The 27,472-nt window shown below is 43.6% G+C and overlaps 2 protein-coding genes across 3 annotated transcripts in view; one reads left to right on the top strand and one right to left on the bottom strand.

Annotated features, from left to right (window-relative positions):
* The first annotated feature begins 21 nt into the window (after window positions 1-21).
* anks3 (ankyrin repeat and sterile alpha motif domain containing 3) lies at window positions 22-19,724 on the top strand. 2 transcript variants are annotated; one of them, XM_063221574.1, is made up of 16 exons: window positions 22-641; window positions 1,075-1,268; window positions 1,934-2,132; window positions 4,160-4,281; window positions 5,209-5,290; window positions 7,509-7,626; window positions 8,418-8,576; window positions 10,202-10,327; window positions 11,227-11,339; window positions 13,574-13,729; window positions 14,186-14,310; window positions 14,925-15,066; window positions 15,806-16,028; window positions 17,521-17,571; window positions 17,897-17,979; window positions 18,953-19,724. In XM_063221574.1, exons 2-15 carry the CDS (start codon window positions 1,096-1,098, stop codon window positions 17,971-17,973), a joined length of 1,866 nt encoding a protein of 621 aa, XP_063077644.1. In that variant the 5' UTR covers window positions 22-641; window positions 1,075-1,095; the 3' UTR covers window positions 17,974-17,979; window positions 18,953-19,724. The 2 variants fall into 2 exon arrangements, with proteins under 2 accessions (XP_063077644.1, XP_063077643.1); XM_063221573.1 differs by having other exon boundaries at window positions 15,806-16,034.
* A 1,490-nt stretch (window positions 19,725-21,214) lies between these two features.
* Window positions 21,215-27,472, bottom strand: part of wdr24 (WD repeat domain 24) — a 38,171-nt gene continuing 31,913 nt past the window's right edge. The window contains exons 15-17 of the mRNA XM_063221572.1: window positions 26,584-26,960; window positions 22,705-22,889; window positions 21,215-22,212 (exon numbers count right to left, since the gene is read on the bottom strand). Of these exons, the coding sequence (XP_063077642.1) occupies window positions 22,044-22,212; window positions 22,705-22,889; window positions 26,584-26,960 (731 nt within the window). The 3' untranslated portion in view covers window positions 21,215-22,043. The remainder of the gene's footprint in view (window positions 22,213-22,704; window positions 22,890-26,583; window positions 26,961-27,472) is intronic.

Here is a 27,472-nt window from a genome sequence, read left to right as displayed (position 1 = left end):
ACTGCTTTATCACCATTTTCCCTTAACCACTCCCATAAATCGGATGTTACTATGGGAATAGACGGCATTGCGCAATGGGCTGCAATAGCATCCCTAGACTGTTAGTAATGTTGTCTATTCTTAGTACGCCGGTGTTTGCGAATGAGTGGTTTACATTAAGATTTGAGTTGAAATCATAAAGGATCCTCTATGTTGAAATGTTTAGTCCTATGAATGTAGTAAATGGGTAGTAAGTGTATACGCATTGCTTAATCGGGAATAACACCAATATTGTGTATGCACCGTTTCTTATATCATATATACGCATAACTTATATGTACGTGGTATACTAATTGCCCATCACTTGGATTTGGTTTTACAGTTCAAGACTGTAAGGACACATCTTGCCACAAAGTTTTGAGGGGGATCATTTGGTGGTCCTTTGCGGTGAATAGATTCATGGGAAGTGTAGTGTGCATTTATGAGAGGTATTCGCGACAGTGCTGCAATCAGGAATAATGAAAACTACAAGTACCAGATGTTAACCCGGGGTCCTCTAACAGAGGTGCAACAACTTCATGATCAATCCCCGATGTTCTTCTGTGATTGCCGACCTGTTATTTAACTCGTGGAGCACGGATTGTCTCTCAAGCAACATTACAGTAAGTTGGATACTTTATCACTCTGTCTACATCATTATTGTCATCTCCAGAGATATCAGATCAGATGTTGCGTTAGTGTCCCATTCTCTGAAAACTCCAGGGTCGGAAAGTCGCTAAATTAGCTAGCTAACGTATTCTGTACTGTTTTGGAAAACTCAGCCAGTGGGAGATGGTGGGGGGTAGAGAGCCCCCCCGGAGAAGTTACTGAACCGACCCTCTTAACAATTTCTCCTCACGTATCTAGCAGTTACACTTTAGCAGTGGACTCGATTGAACCGTCAAATCATCACCTAGAATGTGAAATGAGTTACCAAAACTTCCATCTCTTCACAGCCCACACTCAGTCAGTGGGTGCTTTGAGACTCTTTCTAAAACTAAACGATAGAATGTAGAGCTCTAATACAAAACTATGGATCCTTCTTCCCGTGTGCAGACGTGAACATCGCTGCTCGGTATGTCGGGGAGTGATGAGGCGAGTGAGTCGGAGCAGCTGGGCTCCAGTCTGTCGGTGTGGCTGCGGGAGAGCAGTGGTGCGCTCATCCGGCCCGAGGAGTTGAACGTGCCGCTTGACCTCCACACCGCTTGCTCCATCGGACAGTACGACGTGGTGTCAGAATGCATCCGCAGGTCAGTGATGATGAACAACAGTCATCGAGTTTCCAGTTTTACTGGACGATGACGTTGAGCTGTTCCAGTACAGGGAAACGTCTTGACGTGCGTGCGCGCGTGTGTGTGGACTACACACTTTTTACTTTTTACTGGACTGTGACGTCGTGAGTGACTATTGAGAAATCTTAACCCACATCAGTGCTCAGTGCACTGCTTTTTGATAACTTAACCTATTGCAAAATGTCCTCTATTTATGTCCTCTAACTTAATCTACATCACAATACTATATCAGACTTGTGTCAACAACAGTATCTATCTGACTGTCTGTCTGTCTGTCTCTCTCTGTCTACCTGTCTGTCTGTCTCTCTCTGTCTATCTGTCTGTCTGTCTGTCTGTCTGTCTCTCTCTGTCTATCTGTCTGTCTGTCTGTCTGTCTCTCTCTGTCTACCTGTCTGTCTGTCTGTCTTGCAGTATGCCTGTTGGTTGTTTGTCTGATTGCCTTAAAGACAGGGGTGGGGTAAAAAAAATAAGCATGGAGGTTATCCCAGTGTGTAGATTTAGCTGTTATGCTTTGAACAGTGGGTGGGGTAACCGTAACATCTCCTCACCCAGGCAGTAGCCTATCCATCCCTAAAGCGAGTAACCAAGACATGTCGGTTTGTCGTCCCCCGTGTGTGTGTCAGTGGTGAGGTGGATCTGGACCATAGGAACCTGGGTGGCTGGACTCCCCTGATGTACGCCGCGTACATCGGCCATGACAACATCGCTCGTCTGCTGCTGGAGAACGGCGTGAGCGTGAACGCCCCCACCTCCAAAGGCCTCACCCCACTCATGCTGGCGGCCAGCTGTGGCAACGAGAGCATCGCTAACTTTCTACTGCAGGTAATAACATGCTAATAATAACAAGATTGGCTTGCTGACAGTTAACTGTACAAACTGGCCTACAATGAGAAAGTGTAGCAACTACATATTATTTTGCCAAACTTTAGAGGTTAAATTGAAAATGGTTTATTAGGCAACACCTCCATCTATTGACAAAGCACTATGGTCCAAATGTGTCTCGTTATAAAGATAGCGTTATGTCAAATTTGCAGTAATTACAATATCCAGCCTAATATAATGTCTCAGTGTTGGTGTAGTTACACTTGCACTTTGCCTTTGTAGGGAAGCATACACTCATGGTTATTGGAATTTTATGTGTATTGGGGGTGTACTGCTAGCCATTGATCCTGACCTGGGTGGGCCTGATGCCAAGCTATCAGCCAGCTTCTCACTGCAGGTGGCAGAGCTAACACACAAACACTCACACAGTAACATGCTAATTACAAGTTGCCAGCAGCGTCAACTGTAACCGTGGTCTGCCCATTTGTCAGACAGCCCATTAGTCCAACAGCCCATAAGTCAGACACTAAGCCATACTCATGAACGGCGTGACGTTTTCCATGTGCGTTACGCCCATTTGTGGGGGAAAACAACCCATACAAGTCAATTGGTAATGTTGGGGTTTAATAAACGAAAGATACGGACCTGTAGACAAGCGTTGTTCACGTGCAACATGCCGAAAACGTGTTGTGTTGCCGGCTGTTCGAATAATATAGCCAAACAGCCGTGGCTGAAGCATGGAATGTGTTCATTTAGGTTAGCCGATGTAGCATGTAAGTCAATGAGACATTCGGTTTGTTTTCACCCATAAAGGGGCGTAACGCAATTTTAAGAGCAAAGTACCCGGATGGCCGTTCATGAGTATAGAGGAGCATAATGCTCAAACTACTGGCCTACAAGCTACATGCTACATGCCTTGACTCATGGTTAGGATTAGGAATTGTTTTGATTTGGGGATAGTTTTAACTTTACGCCACTAAAATAATTGTATACTGACAGGCTACACTTTTAATGACGGTTAGGGTTAGGAATTGTTTTGGTTTGGGCATAGTCCGTGTGTGGTCGGACTAGTGGGCTCTCGGACCAATGGGATGTAACCAACTTAAGCATCACCAGCTGCAGGTTGAAGCCACCAAGCCCCCCCCCCAACACCCCTACCACACACAGATGGTCAATGACATGCTAATAACAAGTTGCCAGCTGCAGCAACAAGAGCATCCCTAACTTCCTACTGCATTTAATGACGTTGTTATTATAACATTTGTCTGAATAACAGATTAATTTCGACTGTTAAGTGTATATCCACACACACACCTAGCACACACTCCAGAGGTGTAACCAGAACTCCTAACCTGGGTGGGCCGCCCTTGAATATAAATCAAGTGGTCTTAGGCTCTAGAAAATACTGACCACTAATGTACTAATCCTGCTTGTTCTGTATTTCCCTACGTGCTTGGTCCACATATTGTATGATTGTTTACTGTTAGTCACCTTGGGTGATAGTGTCTGCTGTTACGTATTACATATTGTATGCTGTTAGCCAGAGTGGTTAGTTGCAGTGGTTCGCAAACGTTTTTGAATAAACCCCCCCTTGAACTCATTGTAAGCCTCCCAATGCTCCCTTGACCTCATCATAAACCTGCCAATAACCCCCCTTAGTATTAAAAAATAAAATGGACTAATGCCCCTGCAATGGCAACTAAGCACCTTCCCCCTCTCAGCTGTGTCCTTCCTTCTTGGGGGCTGTAGAGCCCCTGTTGAGAAACACCACTTTGGATGAAAGTGTCCGCTGTTATATATTGCATATTGTATGCTGTTAGTCACTTTGGAAGAAAGTGTCTGCTAAATGTAATACATTTCGTACTTGAAGGACAACACCGGAGCAGCACAGATGTAATTCTTTGGGATTTGTATTATTTAAGTGCACAACATGACTAACGTTTCGATGGTTAGATCATCTTCATCAGAGTCCATGAGTGGAATGATTACATTTCGTAATTGGTCTGTTTCTTCCTGGTTTGTGTTAGCGAGGGGCGGAGCTTGAGCGTAAGGATGCACGTGGTTGGACAGCACTCATGCACAGCACCGGCACTGGCCACCAGCAGATGGTCAAGTTGCTATTGGACAACAACGCCAACGCCAACGTCAAGTATGTAACATACACACACACACACACACACACACACACACACACACACACACACACACACACACACACACACACACACACACACACACACACACACACACACACACACACACACACACCCGTAGATTTCCATGCTACATTTTGGTGTTAACTCACCAGTTTAATTCTAACTCACCAGAAATAAAACCCCATTCATTTTCAATGGGGTTTCATTTCTGGTGATTTAGAATTAAACTGGTGAGTTAGCGCCAAAACATGGCATGGAAATCTACAGGGTATATTGAAGAGTGAAGTGTGGGACACCAGGTCAACAAACAAGAACAGCTGACAGCAAAGCATCAAGGATATCTGGGCTTCCATAACTGCCATGCACTGTTTCTGCCATTGACTTCAATGTTAAACGCACCATGGACGTTATTCAGACAGAGAGAGTCCTAACCAAGTATTGAACATTGCATGTTATGTAGAAAGTACCACATTTCAACTGATTTGATGTGACCCAAATTTTGATGAAGAAAATTGTGATTTTATTACAACATTCTAATGATGCGAATTCCCCAATTCATGGGTTTTTTGAGCTGGAAGACCAAAATATGTAAAAATAAACAATTTAATGATTGGAATAGTTAAAAACCTGAGCCATGAATCTATAATCCATGACAGTTTAACATTATTGATGGAATTATGGAAATAAATAAACTTTTTCATGCTGTTCTAATAAAGTGGCCTGGAGCTGTATGTATAGCAACATCTGTGCCAGTGTGCAGGGGTGACTTGTCGGAACCGATAGGGCTCCACAGTGCTGTCGGAACCGGCGTGCGGAGGCCGTAAGTCTGAAGAAAGGTTTGTTGATTGACTTCAGCTTCATCTATTACCATTATTTGTGTCACATTTATCCTTCGCAACCTTTGCCCTTTGACCTCTCAGGGAGCCAGGGTCAGGGTTCACGCCCCTGATGGAGGCGGCTGCTGCGGGCCATGAGATCATCGTTCAGTACCTGCTGGACCGGGTAAGACTAGATCATATCCACAGGCTAACATGACTCTCGCCAGCTGATATGTGTTGCCTTCGTCTTCACAATATGATCTGGAAGCCCCCCCACAACTGAAACCATCAAAAATCCTTGCATGTGATTGGATTAACAGCCGGTCCTCCAGAGTTGTCTAAAGTAGATGTAGTATTCTTACGGATGTAATTACAACACCAGTGGTATATTGCAAAGTTAGAACCATGCAATGTCATAGACTGTCATACCATAGTGTTGTATTACATATGTAACTTTACTTTTACTTCTACTTACAGTGCCCTCCATTATTATTGGCACCCCTGGTTGAGATGTGTTTTTTAGCTTCCAATTATTATTATTTTTCTCTAAATAATATGGGACCTTAATGGAAAAAAAAGAGAAAAATCCAACCTTCAATACAAGTGCATTTATTCAGTGGGGAAAAAATCCCACATAAAGAAATAATTATTTGACATCAAATAATGTGTGTCACAATTATTAGCACCCCTGTTGTTAATATTTTGTACAACCCCCTTTTGCCAACAAAACAGCACCTAATCTTCTCCTATAATGTTTCACAAGATGGGAAAAGACAGAAAGAGGGATCTTCAGCCATTCCTCTTTGCAGAATCTCTCTAAATCATCCAGAGACCTGGGTCCTCTCCTCTGTACTCTCCTCTTCAGCTCACCCCACAGGTTCTCAATGGGGTTGAGGTCTGGGGACTGAGATGGCCATGGGAGGAGCTTGATTTTGTGTCTGGTTAACCATTTCTGTGTAGATTTGGCCATATGTTTAGGGTCATTGTCTTGCTGAAAGACCCAGTGACGACCCATCTTCAGCTTTTTGGCAAAGGGCAACAGATTTTGATTTAAAATGTCCTGGTATTTCAAAGCATTCATGATGCCATGCACCCTAACAAGCTTCCCAGGGCCTTTGGAAGCGAAACAGCCCCACAGCATCACTGACCCACCCCCATACTTCACAGTGGGTATGAGGTGCTTTTCAGCATGTGCATCTTTCGTGGCACGCCAGACCCACTTAGAGTGTTTGTTGCCAAAAAGCTCAATCTTGGTCTCATCTGACCAAAGCACGCGGTCCCAGTTGAAGCCCCAATACCGCTTGGCGAACTCCAGACGTTTGCGTTTATGATTGTGGGTGAGGAAAGGTTTTCTCCGTGCATGCCTCCCAAACAGCTTGTTGGCGTGTAGACAGCGCCTGATGGTTGATTTGGAGACTTTGTGACCCCAGGATGCTACCATTTGTTGTAATTCTGTAACAGTGAGCTTTGGAGATATTTTGATTTCTCTTACCATCCTCCTCACTGTGCGTGGTGGCAAAATAAACTTGGGTCCTCGTCCAGGCTTGTTTACCACTGTTCCAGTTGGTTTGAACTTCTTAATTATTCCTCTCACAGTAGATATGGGCAGCTGCAGTTGAGTGGCAATCTTCTTGTAGCCTCTGCCTGACCTGTGAAGGTCGACGCACATCTGCCTCACTTGTATGCTGTGTTCCTTTGTCTTTCCCATGTTTTAGAGTGGATAAGAGAAATGGCCTCGGTGTCACGTCATATTTATACCCCAGGGAAACAGGAAGTGATGAATTACTAATTAAATGTTCCTACATACTCTGGTAAACTTTGTAAACTACTGTAGAAATGACAGAAATGCTTCAATTATATATATTTCCTGGGAATTGTTAAGGGTGCCAATAATTGTGGAACAGGTGATTTAATGAAAAATAATTATTTTTTAGTCAGGGATTTTTTTTATTTTCCTACAATTCATTTGAGTTGAAGGCTACATTTTCCTAAAATTTTCAGTGTGACAGTATTCTTCTGCAATAAACACTGAATTTATTTTAAGGCTTTTAACACATCTCAACCAGGGGTGCCAATAATTATGGAGGGCACTGTAATTCAACTCTGCTGTCTTCATCTTTACTCGCGTGCCACAAAAGCCACTCACACATCGAACTCGTCCAGTGATGCACTTTCTCCTTCATTGATCCCACTGCCGATAATTCGATGGATCAATGTGATCAAAAAGGGCTTAGGCATTCAGCAGGCCTGAGGCATTAAATGGGTTAAATACATTTCCATTTAAAAGTGAAAGGTTAGTGCGTACAGTTATTATAATCCATGTGTTGAATAATAATTGGTTGATGTGTCTGCGCGCGTGCGTGTGTGTGTGTGTGTGTGTGTGTGTGTGTGTGTGTGTGCAGGGAGTCAGAGTGGATGAGAGGAACTCTAAGGGAGAGACAGCCAGAGTGCTGGCGATGCTGTTCGGCCACACCAAGATAGCAAGCCTCATTGACAAACACTTACTCAGAGTAAAAGGAGGTGAGACGCACACACATACACACTAACGCGCATGCACGCGCACACACACACACACACACACACACACACACACACACACACACACGCCCACATAGTGTACACTTTCGCTCACATACACGCTCACACACAGAGGTTCTCGCATACAGGTTCTCGCCACATACACGTTCACTCACATACATGCACACTTACTGTCACATACACTCACCACCACCCCACATAAACAGCCAGTCACACACACATTCACACTCCCGTTTGGAAAGCTGCTTAATGTTCATCTTTTCCACTATAGCCTCTCAGTTGTTTTCCTAAATGAATTGTCAGTGTGGCTGGCGGGCATGCTCTCTCCATTACTTAGGCTGATATATACACTGTCATCATAAACACACCCTCGCGCTCTCACTCTCTCTCTCTCTCTCTCTCTCTCTCTCTCTCTCTCTCTCTCCATCCTACGAGCAACAGAGGAATTCAGCAGCACTTATTACCATCATAAACACATACTCATTCTCTCTTTCTCTCTCTCTCTGTCTTTCTCTGTCTACTCTCCTTCAAAGTGTTGCTGCCTTCCCTCTCTTTCTTTCACTCTTTTGTTCACGCTTCATTCCACCCCCTTTTTCCTCCATCATTTATCTTCTTCATTCTTGTGCTTTATTCGCTCTCTCTCTCTCTCTCTTGCTCTCACTTACTTTGCGCTCTTTACCTCTCTATCTGTCTATCTCGCTGTCTCTCTTCCTCTTGCTCTGTTTCACCCACCCGCCATACTTTTCTTTCTTACTATTCTCTCTATCTCCCAGGTGGGCAGGAGGAGTTCAGCTCTTCAGAGGAGGACAGCGGCGTTTCTCCTCGGGCACGCTCTGGGCGCCCCAGGCCCCGCGGAGGACCCAGCATCCACGACGGGCCGCAGCACATCGCCCTGTTCCGTGTCGGGAGCACGGGGACCGCTCGAAACAACGGTACTCCACCACACACACACACACACACACACACACACACACACACACACACACTATTTGGTAATAGGCAGCACAGTGTCAATGTGTAGTAGTAGTAATCAGTGTTAATTTCGTGAGGAAATATTTTCGTCATAATTATCATTAACGATTGTTTTTCCCCTGACGATAATAAAACGATGACGAAAAAACAGCATGCGGTTGTACGAAAAATATAACTATATTGATTTATATTTTCGTCAAAAAAATTAAAATGTGACTACAATACCACCTGAGACGCATTTTTGTTAATATGTCTCTGAAACATTGAAAAATAATTGCCTGCTATTTCGCAAGTCGCGACCCTCATCTGCTCCGCGTCTCCCTCCTCCCCTCCCTCACACACACACGCAGGCACAGTCACAGGCAGCGTCGGTGCCGCACACCCGTGACCTTTTTTTAACAGCAGTAGCCTACTTTTCAGTGCAATCCTGGCTGGAAAACATATTGTTGCCCATTTATCCATGACGAAGAAGTTTATGCAGTCATGAAATAGTGGTGGTGCTGTCTCACAGTAGCAAACATCTTTCTCTAATGATGCATTTTTGCAGAACTTCTCCACTCCCTGTCGCTTTCATGAACCTGCTACCCGACGGTCGTTGTCTGATCTTTTTTCAATGTTCGCTAATGTTTGTAATTTAAGGGTCCATGCGTAGGCACAGTGCCGATCGCAAAGGATTCGAAAGTGTGGAGTTTTGCGACTTGTTTCAGTCAAGGACACTGAAATAGGAAGTGAACGGCCCTTCCACGCTTTCACGTGCGTTATTGCAATAACGTCTTGCGAATGCATGCAACCATGCACACAACCATGTCAACGAGAGCGCATATGCCATCACAACTTTGCATCAAGCAAATAATATGCAACAGCTTGCAATACGCACGAGAGAGAGAGAGAGAGAGAGAGAGAGAGAGAGAGAGAGACGTCTTCCAACAGGTGCCGTAATGCTTGCATACAGTAACTTGGCTACTGTAGCCTACCCCGCGACGCTCTTGATTACTGGTATACCCACAAGTATTTTTTCATAACGTGCAGTCCCGTTTTCCCCCGAAGTCGTTCTAAAATATCGACAGAGATTTATGAGTGTCGCGGCCATGATTTTTTTTACACATTGGACGCACTGGTTTATAAGACACTCTGACAGTTTTTGACAATATTTTATGATTACAAAATGTCGTTTTAATCATTGATTTCCCCAAATGGTATTTTAGTTTGACAATTTTATAGAGAAGTGTAGACAAGAGGAAATTTAGTCGACTAAAATTATTTTAGATTTCGTCGACTGAAATTGTATGAATTTTAGTCGACTAAAACAAAAATGATTTAGATGACTAAATTGTGACTAAAACTAAAATTACATTTTCGTCAAGAGACTAAAACTAAAACTAAATTAAAAATTCCTGTCAAAATGAACACTGGTAGTAGTAGCCTTTATTGTCCCCAAGGGGAAATTCGTTCTCACCACACAAGGTGCGGTTGCTGCAAGAGCAGCGCCCATAATACCTACAGCATTGTTGCAATACCTACTCAGGCCACCATCCTACACAGTGCACCTTTTAATAATGTTATTGTGTGATGATGTGTTGGGCAGAGCCTGCCGCAGCCCCGCCTGGCTACATGACATTCCGAGAGGGAAGTGAGACCAGTGATGACATCTGCAACCGGGATGTCACCTCCCCCATCAATGAGCTGGACGGACAGAGCAACAGCAGCAGAGGTCTCACGCACACACACAGTCACACACACACACACAGTCACACACACACACACACACACATGCACGCACGCACACATTTGTAGACACACACACACACACGCACAAACACACGCACGCACGCACGCACACACCTGTAGACACACACACACACACTCTCGTTCTCTCTCTCTCACACATACACACACACACACAAACACACACACACACACACACACACATACACACACACACACAAACACACACACACACACAATGATTTTACTCTGGCATGATGCACATGCATACAGTATTTTAGTTATAATTGTAAATGCTATTAAGTAAACACTCATACACATACACACCCTGAATTTTCCTCACATATACAGTACAGACATGTTTTAGTCATAACACATGCTATGGCACACACACACACACACACACACACACACACACACACACACACTTTTTACTCATACCGTACACACACTTAAGTCATAACTACGCTGTGAGGAATGAGCAGACACAGGCGTTCATTTCACTCACATAAACAGTCCTACAAAGTTTGGTCATACTCATAACCATACATGTAGGTTACACCTAGCTTTCTTTAATTGGACTTTTATTAACCAACACAATGTTTGTGACATTGCCAAACTTGTGTGTGTGTGCATGACTTTGCACAATATAGGATGTGGCAGTGTATTTGAAACTAATGTGTATGTGTGTGTTTGCATTTGTGTGTGTGTCTGTGGGTCTGTGTCTGTGTGCGTGCATGTCTGTGTATGTGTGTGTGCCTATGCCCATGCCCATGTCTGTGTGTTTGCATATGGGGCCATTGGGTGAATATGTGTCTGATTTTGTAATATGCACGTTTGTAACATACATGTTTGTAATATGCATGAAAATGTGCGTGTGTGCAGACGAGTTCTTCGATAACGACATGCCCACCATGCGCAGCAACAGCAGCAGCAGCAGCGAGTGCCTGCCCCGCCTCCTGGGCCTCAGCAGAGAGGCCTCGCTGGAGAGCAACGAGGTGCGGTAACCATGACAACCACTCCGTCACCATGACAACCCAGCATCACAAAGGCATCGGCTCAAAGCCACAGTGACCAGCCGTCCCCGTCCCCATCCCCTCCATCCACAGCCTCTAAACTAGCCCTACATGAGAGCACGTTGACATTGAACAGGTCACTGCTGGCTGCGGGTAGTTGTGATAAAATGGAATGTGACCATGTTTGACAAAATCAACGTAGACGTTGTAGTCCAAGTGAAAAGACCAGCCTGTCTGGTCCTTTGCTCCATTGTTTGTTCCTTTTAGATATCCCACCAACCTTTCTAAAATTCTAAACCATCGGCGGTGGTCACGTAACAACCCAGCATCACAAAGCCATGCTGGCCAGCTGTGTTCTTTCGCATCCTGCAAAGTAGCCTTAAGAGTGGGCACGCTGACATAGAGTAGGTCACTGTGGTCTGTGGATGGGAATAAAATGGACCTTGAGCATGTCTGGCAAAATCAAAAACATTTTAACCAAAGAACGGAACATCTCTTACCATGTGTAGCAAAATCAAATCTTTTTTATATATATATAAAAAAATAAAATAAAACGGAACATTTTAGATGACCCTGATGAGTCTGATTGGCCGAAACACCAGTTTTTGCACGTGAATGGTTTGCCTGTAATTGCAGCAGTGTTGCATCGTTCGTTTTTTTTTTCATTAAAAGTGAGATCTTTTCAAATAGAATGGAAAAACTATGAAGGTGTGCAGGCCTCCCTTAGCCTTAATAGCAATCGCTAATCAAATTCTACCAGACAATAACAGACAAGGCAATACAGTTAAAAAAAAAGTCACAATTATTCTTTTTAAATATTCCACATTCCTTTATAAATTCCACACTTTTCCACACTCCATAATAAGTAAATTTTTTCTGCACGATTCCAATACTACATTGTTAATGCAGATATTCAAGTCACTGCAACAGTCTAAAGCAGTGTTTCAGGGGTACACTGGGTACCACTAGGGGTACATCAGCACACTAGAGAAAAAAAACAACAAATGTATGGCGCAGAGTCACAATAAAGTGTGTACTGTTACGACAAAAATGCTTAGAGAGCAGTTGAGAAAAAAAGTTCTGGAAACACAAACACTGGTCTCAAACACCACTGTAACAAAGGCAGTCCTGAAGTCTCACAGCACTACTTATCCTTGAGACAAATTCTACGCAGTTAACATTTGAGCATGCATGTATTATTTATCTGCGGAGGTCAAGCAGTCATGTCCATTGTCAATAAACCATTACAATCGATGTCAATCTGCAGTCCTTGGCAGCTACACACAAAGACATTACTGTATTGGCAGCAGGATCAATGCAAGGAACGCTGCTGTCCCAGAGAAGACCAAGGCAATGTTAAGTTAAGAAGCCAATGGACATAATTCCCATTGAGCCACTGCATTTAATTCCCATTGAGCCACTGCATTTAACATTCGTTCTATTGTTCTGGACTTTAATTCATCCATCACCCTTCGCTCTTGCTCTCTGAAGATCTGTAATCTTTCGAAGGTAGAGTGTGTTATAAGCAAGGGTTTTTTTGGCCTTTATTATTATAGGACAGTGTGAGAGTGGACAGGACATGGTTGGGAAAGAGATGGGGCATGGCCGTCGAACCGCGTTCCCCGTGGGCAACGTAAAAAGCCCAAATGTGGGGGGCTTAACGCGCCGCACCACAGCGCCCCCCATAAGCAAGTATTACCCCTTGTTACCATCAACCAATGGTTCCCAAACTGAGAGTCGGGAGCCTTAAGGGGGGTCGTGGAGGTCTTGCAGGGGGTTCGCGGAGAGAAGGGAATACTTACATATAAAACCTATACAATTACATACGCCTACATGTCTAATATTAGAGGATAAAAAATAAGTTTTGCGTTTGGACGGGGGTCGTGAGAATATTATTCGTGGGGGGGTCCCAGCAGAGAACGTTTAGGAACCACTGCCAGTAACAGTCAATTGCACTGGAACCATCCTGTGTAGAAGCCTGTACATGTTGACTTGTTTGCGTAAATGTGTGAATTATTTTGCTCATGTGAGAGAAGGTGGTGAGAGTGTGAGAAGAATATATTTCTTTGTTTGTATGTGTATTTATATATTTAAATTTTTGCCATCATTTGGCTCATGTTACACACCAACACATTAACATGTTCTTTGTAGTGAATGAAGAACATTTTACAAATCTCAAATCTCTCTCTTGCGCTCTATCTCTCTCTCCCTCTCAGGACTCTGATCAGGCTAAGAGGAGTTGTCCTCGGAGACCAAACAAACCGCACCATCACTCCAAGGGCAAGAGTCGTCATGGCAACAGCGAGGCAGCACACCCTAGCGACTCAGGAAACCGCCCACCCGCCTACCCACCATCATACACAGGCCCTAAGGTAGGTGTGGGTGCGTGCGGGCGTTTTGCATCCATGTTTATGTTCACCTATGTGTGGGTGTAGTAATATCAATGTATGCCTTTTTTGTTTTTTGTTTTAACCTTGTTTGTTAAACTTTTGTGTGTATCTCTGCATTGCGTCTATGTGTGGTTGAATATTATTAAGCAGTTTGGACTTTTACCAAAAGTCTTTTTGCATTGCATTGATGAGAAAATAAAATATGAACTGGCAGCATGGTACCCCAGGGGCAAACACTTTGCAGCTAAAGATGTCTATTACTGGAAATTCAAAATGGTGCATAAGGAAAGGAGATCTAGCTTTTTTTATGTATGAAAAGTCTCATTTTCCCAGTCGTAATGACTGTGGTAGATATTCCTGAAAAAGATAACATTTGCTAGGGGAAGTGTAAATTGTGGAAATAACCTACTAACAAAACTACTTACTCTGATCTTGTAGGACCTGGCTGAGTTTCTGGAGCAGATTGGCTTTAGTAAGTACAAGGCCCTTCTGGAGGAGCAGGACATCGACCTCCGGATTTTCCTCACACTCACAGAGAATGACCTCAAGGAAGTGGGTGTCACGTGAGTCACACACACACAGACACACACACACACACACACACACACACACACACACACACACACACACACACCTCAGGATCTTCCTCACACTCACAGAGAATGACCTGAAAGAAGTCGGCGTCATGTGAGTAACACATGTACACGCACGCGCGCGCACGCACACACACACACCACATCTCAGGATCTTCCTCACACTCTGGGAGAATGACCTGAAGGAAGAAGGTGTCACGTGAGTTCTATTTGGTTTCTCCTGACCGCCAGAGGTGTGTATCCCATCAGATGAAGGTGCAGGTCGAGTAATAATAACAACAGCAAAGTCACTTCTGACCTGGGTGACGTCACTCCGTGACCCCCATGACCGGGCACAAAAGACCATTGCACGCAGGAAGTGACCTCTTCTTGGCAGATCTTCTCGTGCACTCTCCGAGTGACTGCTAAGCTCAAAAAAGGGGTTAGGCATTCAGGAGGCGTTTTTGTTACTGGTGCCTCAGGCTTAAATGAGTTAAATGCAGCAATGAATTGCGCATGAACAAATGGGCACTGTGGACACAGTGTTGAAATGGGTGTTGATCAATGAAAAAGTTGCTTGTCCTTTTCCTCTCATATCAACACAGGCTCTTCGGGCCAAAGCGGAAGATGACGTCGGCGATTGCCCGTTGGCATAGTAACGCACGGCCGCCCAGCGATGCTCTGGAGCAGTCTTACGCTGACCAGCTGGAGGCCGAGATGCAGGAGATGGCTATACAACTACACAAGGTAACACACAAACACACATACAGCTACACACACACAGCCATACCGCTACACATACACTTAAACGAAGGTATATAACCACGGTTCTATGAGTTCCGGATGACCGCCAGAGCTTGGCAGTCACAGTCATTTGCCAAGAGGACATTCCTTGGGTGCACCGCTCTTTTGACCCAGACCCCGGGGTCACTGGGTGACGTCACCCAGGTCATTAGGTTATCAGGTTATTAAATACTCGACCTGCACGCTCCGTGTGATGGATATCCATGCTGCAAGCACCGCCTCTGGCGGTCAGGAGGAACGAAATAGAACGCACACACACAGTACATACACCGAGAGGCAGAGAAACACACAAGATGGCTGAACGGGGAAACCATTAGTTGAGAGGGAGATGAAAGAGGGCTGCATGGTTTGCTGAGTATGTACAGGCAAGCTGACGGGGGAGAAAGGGGTCAGCTTTTCCTGGCCCAGAGTTGGGTCCGCATTACATTGCATGTATTGAGTGTGGGGGGCCCTTTCAGATGTCTTTGTTCCTCGCCCAGCCAAAGCTGAAGTAAACATCGCAATGAATGGCAATCGTACATGTATTGCAATGCATCCTGATAGTATTGCATCGTGGCATGTGTATTGTGATGCGCGTCGAATCGTGAACCCCTTGCCAATACCCAACCCTAATGGATATACAGTATATATATATTTATATAGTGTGTGTGTGTGTGTGTGTGTGTGTGTGTGTGCTATGCAGCGTTGTATGGAGGCGGAGGCTTTGCAGGGCCAGGTAGCGCAGGAGAAGGAGCTGCGGGGCGTGATGGAGGGGTGCCTGATGGAGGAGAAGATGGCCTGGAGGGGAGTGCACACTCACCTGCAGGACGACCGCCGGCGCACCGCCGACATTGCAGACACACTCAACACACTCCGCGCCTGCCACACGCAGCTACGGGCACAGCTCAGCACGGTAGACAGGACAGGTGTGTGTACGTACGTGACGAATATAATCATATAATACGAGAAAATAATATCTGTGTCATTCTCAAGACGTTCTGTGATTGTGATTAGGGCTGGGTATTGCAGCCATGTTCCTGTATCGATTCGATTTCGATTCTTAGGGCTTTGAATCGATTAATCACGATTCAATTCGATTCGATTCGATTCACTCAGAATCGATTCAATCAGTTCCCTTCTTGGTGCAAGGATTTCCCCCAAAAGATGCTGTTGCCTATTTTTATATAAAAATGTCAAAGGGCTGTGGCTTGACAGTGTTAACAGATTGCTAATTTGCAATAAGTAGGCCTAGGCCTAATTGACTAATATCTACTGGGTATTTTCCATAAACCTAAATGAAACAAAAAGAACAAAAAGAAAAAGAGCAAAAAAATCGATTTTGCGCCCTGTGAATCGATTATGTGAATTTTAAATGATATCGATCGATTATCGATTGAATCGATTATTTTACCCAGCCCTAATTGTGATAACAGTCTTTACACATACAGGCGGTTCTCAAAACAACATGGAATTTTTTGTGTCATTTAACACTGTTACAAGAAGCAGACAGGTGAAGTATGATTTCCACACGTATAGGTGTAATTCTGCGAAGGTGTGGTTTTATTTTATTTTTAAATCCAAGCAGGTGATTGGGGAAACACGTGTCTAACATTTTTAATGAGGTGCTACTTTAACTACTCACAGATCCAAAAATACATGTGAAATTATTGAATCAATCTCGATGAGAGAGTCCATGTGAGGGGCCATTGTTGTCTGAAACAACTTTTGCGTTTCACTTATTTTTCTCTTCACTACGCTTAAAGGGACAGTTTGGTCAATTTCAACATGCAGTTGTAATGCTCACACTACCCTGGACTTGTCAGTGCCTGAGATTTTTTTTTCTTCTTCTTCAGCCGTTTCCGAGATCCTGGTCATTGTAATGGGGGCAGCTCTTTGTTTACATTTCAAAAAAACATTTTTATTTATTCCCAAAAACATCCAAAAGGTTATAAAACATCAGCAGACAACTAGCAAACAGCAATACCTTTTGGGAAAATATTTGGAGTTGGCCTGTTTCATTTTTTAAAAATGTAAACAAACGCTGCCCCCATTAGAATTGCTCATATCTCGGAAAGGGCTGAGCCGAAAAATGTGGCATCACCAGTTACTGACAAGTCAAGGGCAGCGTGAGCAATACAACTGCATGTTGAAATTGACCAAACTGTCCCTTTAAATTTTGACTACCGTACGTGGCATCTCTGAAAATTCTGCAATCCTGATAGGTTTTACTGCATTTTGGTTCAGGAGAGGGGCAAATCCAAAGGTCCTCCAGACCCTTGTGTGAGCTCAAGAAGATGAACGGAAATACACAAGGGTCTGGCGAGAGTCAGGCTAAGATACAAGCTCCATTCCTAAAGAATTTTGTCACTCCCTCCCTAACTCACAATATTCTCGCTCTCTTTCCACTCTCTCTAACAGACAGTTGCAGTGAAGTGTTATCGAAGATGGAGACATGCCAAGAGGAACTTGGTGAGTTTACTTGGTGACTTGTTCTAAGCAGAAAGGTTCAGGTCGAGGATTGAAACCTCTGTGAAGAAATGAAAAAAAAAGTCAGTGCATGCACACACATCAGTAGTACAGGTGCCGGACCAAACGGAAGATAAAGGTCTGCAACGTTACAGACTTTCAGTCCTTCATCAAAGTACTACCACTGATAGTCCGAAACGTTCTGCCATTAAACTTTGTTTGGGAATATTGAACAGTGTTACAGACCTTTATCATTTCGTTGAAGAAATCAAACAGCCATCGTCACAAAAAAACATACATTTTTGTTTGTGTGTCTTGTCTTTCGTAGCTCACAAGCTTCAGGCGTTGTCGCAGAGTCTTGAGCGTCTCTGTGCAGAAAGACCAGGAAACTTGGAGGAGTCTTAGCAGCAGGTACAGTACAAGCTTTGGATATGTCTGAGAAGCTTCTCATGTATCCATTTATTATCATTCATTCTGATACTTGGGTTGTACAACTAAGCCACCAGATCTCTTCTTGGAGCTTCGAATATGTTTAGTTCAAATTCTTTATTAGAGGTAACCCCTTGAGATTAACATCTAATTTTCAAGAGGGTCCTCAAAGAAGCCATAACACATTCAGTATGTTACACATATTCACACGCATGCAAGCTCTTCCTCACTACCACCAACCCCACATTTCCCATCTCTACCCAAAAAGAGTTATTACCATGGATGACAAGCAAGTGCTAGTTCCTCATCCAAAGAGCTTCATCAGTTGTCTTGCTGATATAACAACCAGGGACTGCTTGTCAAGCAACTCTTTTCCAAGTGGAGAATTGAGTGGGCTGATACAACTGGTACAACTTCTGTATTCTCTAGACCAGTGTTTTCCAACCCCCTAAGCCTTTTTGTCATACTACGAGTACCGCCTCACTCATACTCTATATACCAATGTGTATCCATACATTTTTTTAATTTTTTCCAAGTACCCCCTACAGTGTGCTCGCGTACCCCTAGTGGTACACGTACCCCTGGTTGGGGAACACTGCTCTAGACCATAGGTCACACCTGAATGTAACTCAAAAGCCTAACCAGACAAATGCGGTAGTTGTGCCACGTGACATCAATCAGAGAACTGATGAAGGCCTTTGGAATAAAGTTTCTCAAACTCCGCAGAGACACATGCCTACCACACAAGCAGTTACCCACAATTTAAATATTAAGGAGACTATCTGTTAACACAGATATGCCTCACACTAACAGCCACCTGACTGATGCCTGAAACCACAGACAGTTCATTGGGAGATTTATTCTGTTTGTTTTGCATTGGTGACACATTTAAGGCTTTATCTTGGTTACCATATTCAGAATATTGTCTTATTAAACTCTTCTTCCTTGTCTACAGGACTGCATTCAAAACCTACAGCATGACATCCAGAAACACGAGAAGGAAGCGAGTGATACAGCGAAGCCAAAGATCGAGATGAAGAATGAAGGAGTGGCATGGCCATCTGCAAAGATGGACACATAAGGACTGAGAAAGAGAATGAGTGGGACGGTAATCAATGACAACCAGGTAGAGGACTTTCTTGCCCTCTTGCACCTGTGCACTTTATGTTAAATGGGATGATGGACCAATCACAGTGAAGAAGGCCACACCTTGGACATGTTGACCAATAACAACGAAGACCACACATGTGAAATGTTGAGGAGACCAGCAATCACATCAAAGCCTCACAGAGGTGAAAGTTACTGGGTGGAATAATGTAGAATTTTTATGAGAAACGTGAGGTTAATGGTTACAAAACAACACACAGACACACACACACACATATTGGGAAGGTGGTCTCAAGTAGTTTTTGTAGTTACTGACTCAGACAGGTAAACCTCAAAGTAGTATAACCCTTTTGTTTCATTGCTCTTTCCAAATTGAGACTTAATGGCTTCTGTATACGGAAGAACACTACATGGTCACTGAGTACATTGTTTTTAGTAGAGGCTACAGTGTGGTCAACCTCATGAACTGTGTTTTTAACTATGTTGTAATTAATAATTGTAATAATGTAGAGTAATATGTTCTCTGACCTAAGTATGTGAACAGTTTCTATGAAATGTAATATGGACTTGTGGGGACTGAAGTAGAATGATTTAACGATTAAACCATATGGTGAATTTGAGTCTGCCTCTATGTCTTGAGTTGGAGCATGAAAGAATAAGTGCGTACGAGACCAACATGTGTCGATCGATGTTGCAAAGCTACGTCAGCAAGTACTTCTTGATGTAAAGACATGGGTGGTGTTAAACAGTGCATTTAAAGTCGACCACAAATTAGCACGAGACGATGAGCTCGCACCAGTTTGATCTACGTAGCACAACACATGAGGTGTTGGGGGACAGGTGGGGAGGAGGAGAGGAACTGGGGTGCAGTGTAAACTTTTTAATCCAAAATGCGTTACTGTCTGCATGCGCATGCAGACGTTGCAGGAAATCGAATGCACCTAGTGTCTGAGTTTTAGTGTCAGGTGCTCATGGTCGAGGGCTGGGCAAAGTATCAACGACTAGATTTGAGGAAGATGCAGCTGTGTTGAAACATCATTCTCATCTCGTCATCCTGTGCACCAAAATAATACAAATCTTGAAAAAATGCTGATTGCTCCAGATATCCCTGCGCAGGGCTTGACTGGTCATCTGGCACAGTGGTTCTAAGCCCTTTTTCTTTTATTTTAGCACCCCCTTACCTGTGCCTAAGACAAGCCGCGCACCGCCAACCCAAAACTTCTGCAAAGTTTATACGCAATAAAATATGATTTAAGTGATTAATTACAATGATTCTTGCTCGAGACAATCAATACCTTAATGACTTTCCATGGGGGCCAAAACATGTTTTAATGGGGTTTTGATTTGGCCCAATTATTACGTTCCCGCAGAACTTTGGACACAACCTCAACACAAATAAAATTTTGTGCACCCTCTGAAATCTTTGGCGGACCCAAAGGGGGGCATATAGGGCATTTTCCCGATGAGCCAACAGTCCTCCTCAAAGGCTGATGCTTTTAGGGGGGAGGGGGGTTGTTTTGTTTTTCATTTTTCCTTCAGAGACCATCCCACGATTTTGATTAGGTGGCCCATTTGGTGCATATTAAATATACAGTGGACCATCACATATGGTATAGCGGGGGGGCTGGTCTAGGGGGGGAAAAAAGGGTCATTTTTCGAGCCCAGTCCAGCCCTATCCCTGGGAGAAATCGCCTAGCTTGTTTTGATGGGAGCGTATGACATTTTTGTATTGCATTTTATATGGGTGTACAAAGTATGTTCTCAAAATATTTGAATGGCAAGGTTTCAAACATAGATGATAGGACGTCTGAACAGTCATTTCCAAGAATAATATACACAAGTTTAAAAAATGACGCTTGCGTCGTTTTGTTACAAAATATGACATATACAGAAGCATTGTAACCTATTTTTAAGGGAGCAGTGCGTTTCCTTATATATTATTCAACTCCTAATGTATGAAGAAAATAAACCATAGTAGTATTTATCACAGTGCTAGGTACCATGTGCTAGGTACCATGTCATACAAATATACTAAAAAAAAAACCAGTAATTGTGGTGGGAGGTCTGTGAAAGAGGCAAAGGAAGTGCTATAAATGAACACCTGAAAATGTTACAAAGCCTCCACTTGATTTTTATTTTTACACTTCATGATATTCAACATCATCATCATACAGGAAAAAGTTGGACAGGACCAAAAAAATCCCCTATTTACACACGTCCAACAACCTTCACGCGTCTCAGTCCGACACACAACAAAATGACGTGGCATGTAAAAAAAAAAAAACATGCCAATCAAAAATACATAATATATAAAACAAGGTAAGAGCTAGTCCCTTTCTGTTGAGGTGATTGGCGTCAGACAAGATTGTGTTTGGCAAGTGTGTGAGTGTGTGTGATTTATGCTCGTGTAATAGATGTGATGTTTGATTGTGAGTGATGTTTGGTAGTATGTGTGTATCATGGAGGAAAGAGTGTGTTGTGCGAAAGACGTGATTAATTGTGTGTGTGTGTGTGTGTGTGTGTGTGTGTGTGAAAGAGAGAGTGCGAGAGAATGAATGTGTGCGTGTGTGTGGAGTGTATTTGTTGCCCTTTATTGTCCTTGGAGAATAGCAGCGTTTATTCCCAAATCAAACAAACAAACTATAACATGTAACAATAATCAGCAACAGCAGAATTAGCAGCAGCGCATGACGGATCAATCAACTCCACACCCCTGATCAACACAGCATATTCACACCACACACACACACACACACACACACACACACACACACACACACACACACCGGTAGGTGTGTATGTATGTTTCCATGTGTGTGTATGCATGATTGTATGTTTGTGTGTGTGTGTGTGTGTGTGTGTGTGTGTGTGTGTGTGTGTGTGTGTGTGTGTGTCCACGTGTATGTCCACGTGTGTGTCCACGTGTGTGCCCACGTGTGTTAGGTGTATTCGCACAGGTGTCCGCAGCCGGTGGGGCAGTGTGTGTTGGAGCGTAGCCAGCTCCTCATGTGTTCCAGGTGGCCCCCGTGCCCGCACCCCTGGCACCACACGAACAGGCCCCGCACCACGTGGTGGCACACCGCACACACGCTTGCACACTGGTGACACCTGCAGGACGGGAGGGGGAGAGCAGGCAATCAATTCATCATTTAATTACACCACATAACATTACACTTAGCTGACGCTCTTATCTTATCTTATCTTTACTTACAGGGTATTGGTTACAGTCCCAGGAGCAGTAAAGGGTGACTTAGGTGCCTTGCTCAAGGGCATCTCAGCCATGGAGTGTGGTAGGGAGTGAAAGGGTGGGATTCAAACCTGCAACCCTCTAATCTAAAGTCCATCTCCTTAACAATTGGGGCGTGGCTGCCCGAGTTTTATCAACCAATAAGTGCATACAAAAATGGACAACAGTGAGTGTCAGTGAATATTCTCATTCCTCCAGGTCATCTAAGTCAAAAGACTTTAGCTGTAGGGAACTGGACTTCTGTGATGGTACGGACTTTGGAACACACGGAACGTTGCACAAGGATGACCGAAGCAAAGGAAGCACAGGACAGGACGTTGCCCGTGAGTCGCGGCCACGGTTGCCATAGTTACCTGTCGCAGATCCAGCCGCGGTTGTTCATTGGCCGCTTGCAGTTGCTGCAGTTGATGTGCAGCGTGGTGGAGGTCTGGTTGAGGCAGGTGATGGCCGAGCAGGTACTCAACTTGATCACCTCGTTAGACACGTTCCACAGCTCGAAGCGCTGAAGCAGGTCGATGTACGACGTGTACCAGTGCTCCTGAGAAACATAAGAGTGAGGTACATAAGAGTAATGTATTTGTCACATACAACCCTAGCCTTAGGCTAGCTTGCAGTGAAATGACTGTTACACTCCATAAATTAATTAAACATCATGAAATAAAAGTAGACAATTTTCAGATAGATAGATAGATAGATAGATAGATAGATAGATAGATAGATAGATAGATAGATAGATAGATAGATAGATAGATAGATAGATAGATAGATAGACATATGGATGTTATAGAAATGTTCCACAGCTGGAAATGCTGTCGATGGAGCTCGATGTATGAGGTGTACCAGAGCTCCTGATTGATAGAGAGATAGTCCAGTCGTGATCCCCATAGGCCCCTATACTGAACCCAGAAATGTTGAGTACCCTAAAGTTTTATTGCAGAAATGTCATCTATAGGTCAAATGAAGGGGATTTAGCTTGGTTGCCCGAAGTTGCACTTTGGGCAATTTGCATAATTAGCATAAATATATTGTTAAGGTAAGACTATATAGGTGAATAGGCAAAAAAAACTTAAATCATAGATATCACCTTGAAACTTTCTCAGTTGATTACTGATGATAAGAGAAGAAAAAAATGTATTGGATGTTTTTTGCATTTTGATGTTAAGATATGCAAAATGAGGGCATGAATCATCAATTATGCACTAATTTGCATACACATGAAATCAGCTTTGCATGGTAAAACCAGACTCAAAATGATTTTTCTCTGGATAAAATATGTATATTTCAGGGTTGAGTTAGTGAAAACCTTTTCAAAAAACCCTGGTCAAGAGACAGTTTTGACATGTACCGTAGATGGATGAATTAGTTGTTTCATGCTAAACAGCTGTAGCCTACATGTAGGCCTACATACAGTGAACAAATTCAAAAGAGCTACGTATACAAACATCATACAATAGTATCAATTAATCGTTTATCAATTAATTGTGATGACACAAATCAATAATTTGCATCCCTCACCACACCATTTAAAAAGTGTTGGGGGGACCTTATCTTGCTACACAACAAAAATAAACCATTCATAGTTCATAAGGATGAATACCAAGAAGATAATGAGGCTGAAGAGAGGGTCAAAACAGAATATGGAGATGGTGAAGGCTATGTGGTCATCAAGACTATACTGTACTGTACTGTACTGTAGTGTGATGAACTGTAATATACTCTACTGTACTGCAATGTACTCTGCTGCACTCTACTGTACTGTACTGTAATATACTCTAATCTAGTGTACCGTACGGTACTACGTATACTGTACTCTACTGTACTGTACTGTACTCTACTCTACTGTACTATACTCTACTGTACTCTACTATAACTGCACTGTACTGTATTCTACTGAACTGTACTGTACTGCTCTATACTGTACTGTACGGCAATGGTTGGCCATCCTTCCTCCTGGAGTATGTGTGTGCCTTGCATATCAAGAAAATGAGCAATCGTCACCTTTATAGTATATTCCATATGAGAATTGTTGCTTTATATTGATATTTCTCCTATAGGTAAGGGTGGCAAAGACCTACGGTTCATGTTGTCCATGAGCTGTCCGTTTTGAAGTAGCAATTGATACTCAATGATCACTGAGGTAACGGTAATACAACACAAGTAGGCTACTAGGTGAGGACTTGCAAATCCTGAAAAAAGAAATCCATTTACCTCTGTTTACTTACTGAACACCTACTTAGAAATAATTTTAAACTGAAAATATACATTGAGTAATTTATAATGATATTCTTAAAAATGACTGAAATGCACTCACTATAGCCTATGCGCAACACTACCTGTGAAGATGTAGAATTTGGTGATGTTATGGGTTATTCACACACATGGAGAGGTCTTGTCCCTTACTCTATCTCGTGCAAATAAAAATATCTATGTTATGGAAATTAGAAGATGGAGAAGTTGCTACCTTGGACACCTTGTTACACTGACACCTCCCCATTCAGTATGCTGCTGAGTGAGCATTCGTAGCAGTCTATTCTCACCTTAGTTTCAGGGTGGGAAATACTCATTTTAATACAGGCGAAGTATGAATCTTCTCAAATTGTTCACAATGTTACATTTGCTGTCAAGCATGTAAGCACAGACTCACTCATATGACATGTTAGAAAGTTTTTTTCAGAGGGCTCCTAGGCTAGAATTACTACACATACCCTAAAGAAACACCATGCAAAGTCTGGTGCTTTTGTCACTTCCGTAAAGGTAAAACCCTTAACAGACTCCACGATAATCTATCCATGTCAAAACATCTTCTTGACCAGGTTCCTCAGAGGGTTTTCACCAATTCAACCCTAAAATATACAAATTTTACCCACAGAAAAATAATTTTGAGTCTGGTTTTACCATGCAAAGCTGATTTCGTGTGTATGCAAATTAGTGCATAATTAATGATGCATGCCCTCATTTGCATATCTAAACATCAAAATACAAAAAACATCCAATACATTTTTTTCTTCTCTTATCGTCAGTAATCAACTGAGAAAGTTTCAAGGTGATATCTACGATTTAATTTTTCAAGTCTATTCACCAGTAGTAGTCCTTACCTTAACAATATATTTATGCTAATTATGCAAATTGCCCAAAGTGCAACTTTGGGCAACCAAGCTAAATCTCCTTCATTTGACCTATAGATGACATTTCTGCAATAAAACTTTAGGGTACTCAACATTTCTGGGTTCATGAAATCACGACTAGACTAAGAGAGAGAGAGATTTTAATTATGGTCTACTGCAACATTTCACAGCTCGAACAGCTGAAGGAGGTCTATAACAATTGGTACCAGGGCCTTCTGCTATAGACAGGGGAGGAGAAAGGGGCTCTTTGGCGCATCGCACTAAGCCCCCCACATTTGGGCTTACATTGCCCACAGGGACCCTGGTTCGAGTCCGGCCGCAGTCATTTCCCAGCCCTGCCCCATCTCTCTCGCCCAATCATTTCCTATCTACTCTCACGCTGTCCTGTAATAATAAAGTCCAAAAAGCCCCAAAAAATACTTACAAAAAAAAAGACAGGGGAGGAGATGCTATTATGATTAATTAAATATCATTAATATAAGGTCTACTGTATCACTTTCCACAGCTCAAAACTCTGCAGCAGGTCGATGGGTAAGATGATACATGTCAAATGGAAGTCCTTGTAAAAGGTTATGCACGGACACTATGCAGGGGAAAAACACACGCAAAGTGCATGCATGTTAAAAGGATGGCTAGTAAGACATCCAAGTACATCCAATAGACATGTGCCTACTGCTAGATGCCACAAAAATGCAACACGCCTATAAATAGAAACAAAGCAGAAAATAGTATACGCTGACATTCAAATACACACGAGCACACGCGCATACACACACACACACACACACACACACAGCTGAGTGAGGTCATCCGTCTAATTGTGTATTCGCTCGCTCAGCATGACGGGAACAGACACACCTGTGAAAGGTCCTTGATCTCCTTGAAAATGCACCAGCCAACACACACACATGCACGGGCACACTTCTTTATAAGGCCACTGAACTGAAGTACTTGCATATTCGCTCAGTGAGCACGATAAGCGTGTGTAGGCACGCAGGCAGACACATACACACACACCTTTGTGAGGTCGTCTTTCTGCTTGTGTATCCTCTCCCCATCCTGATAGAAATGGACGCACATACACACAGACACACAACACAGACTCACCTGTGTGAGCTCGTCGATGTCCTTGCGTATCCTCTCCCCCAGCACGATGAGCACCGACACGGCCATCTGCACGTCGCCTTGCTCGGCGTAGTGGCTCAGCATCTCCTTGACGACGGGCCCGAAGAAGGCGGGGGGCAGGTGGTACGGGAAGAGCAGCTGGGAGACGGAGATGAGGGAGAAGGACTCGGACGGCGAGAGGCAGGGCCCCGAACCCCCGCCGCCGCCCCCGCCGGGCCCACCGCCGCTCTCCGCCTCGCTGCCGCTCACGTGCGGCGAGTCGGCCTTGTCGTGGGCCGCCTCCTCCGGGGCCGAGGGCTGCTCCATGATCTCGTGGCGCAGTGGGAAGGCCTCCTGGGGGAGCGTGCACTCCTGCTCCTCTGTGGAGAAGGGACACAAATGGACAAAATAATGGAAACACCTGTCATTTTAGAGTGGCAAGTCTTTACACTTCACCTTACTGGTGCAATGTGCAATTAATGAAGATTGGCGTACAGGCTGGTCCACTTGAGCCATGAAACTTCCCACTCTAAAATGACAGGTGTTTCCATTATTTTGTCCAACCCCATGCACATAAGGGATAACGGCACACAAGGTGACCGGTTCCACAAAGTTAATGGCGAGGCGGGGGGCTTAGAACGCAGACGAGGCTGAACCACCTCGAAGGCCGTTATCCCGCTTATCTGCTATTATGGTAGGGTATTTTTTTTCATCTATTACTGTCTGTAATTTGTTGTAGGAACCATGCCAACTGCACCAGAATCTAGTGAGCAAGATGCTTCACTACACGGATGCACGGATGTGCATGATTCCTACAACGTTATCTCTTAGACACCGTCTACATTCCAAACGAAGATTCTGTGCACGGCTAAGTTACACTCGTCCTAAGCGA

The sequence above is a fragment of the Engraulis encrasicolus genome, chromosome 17 (genome assembly GCF_034702125.1).
Source record: "Engraulis encrasicolus isolate BLACKSEA-1 chromosome 17, IST_EnEncr_1.0, whole genome shotgun sequence".
Lineage (NCBI taxonomy): Eukaryota > Metazoa > Chordata > Actinopteri > Clupeiformes > Engraulidae > Engraulis > Engraulis encrasicolus.
The sequence above is the reverse complement of the archived record's forward strand: the minus strand, read 5'-3'. Positions and strand labels throughout refer to the sequence as shown.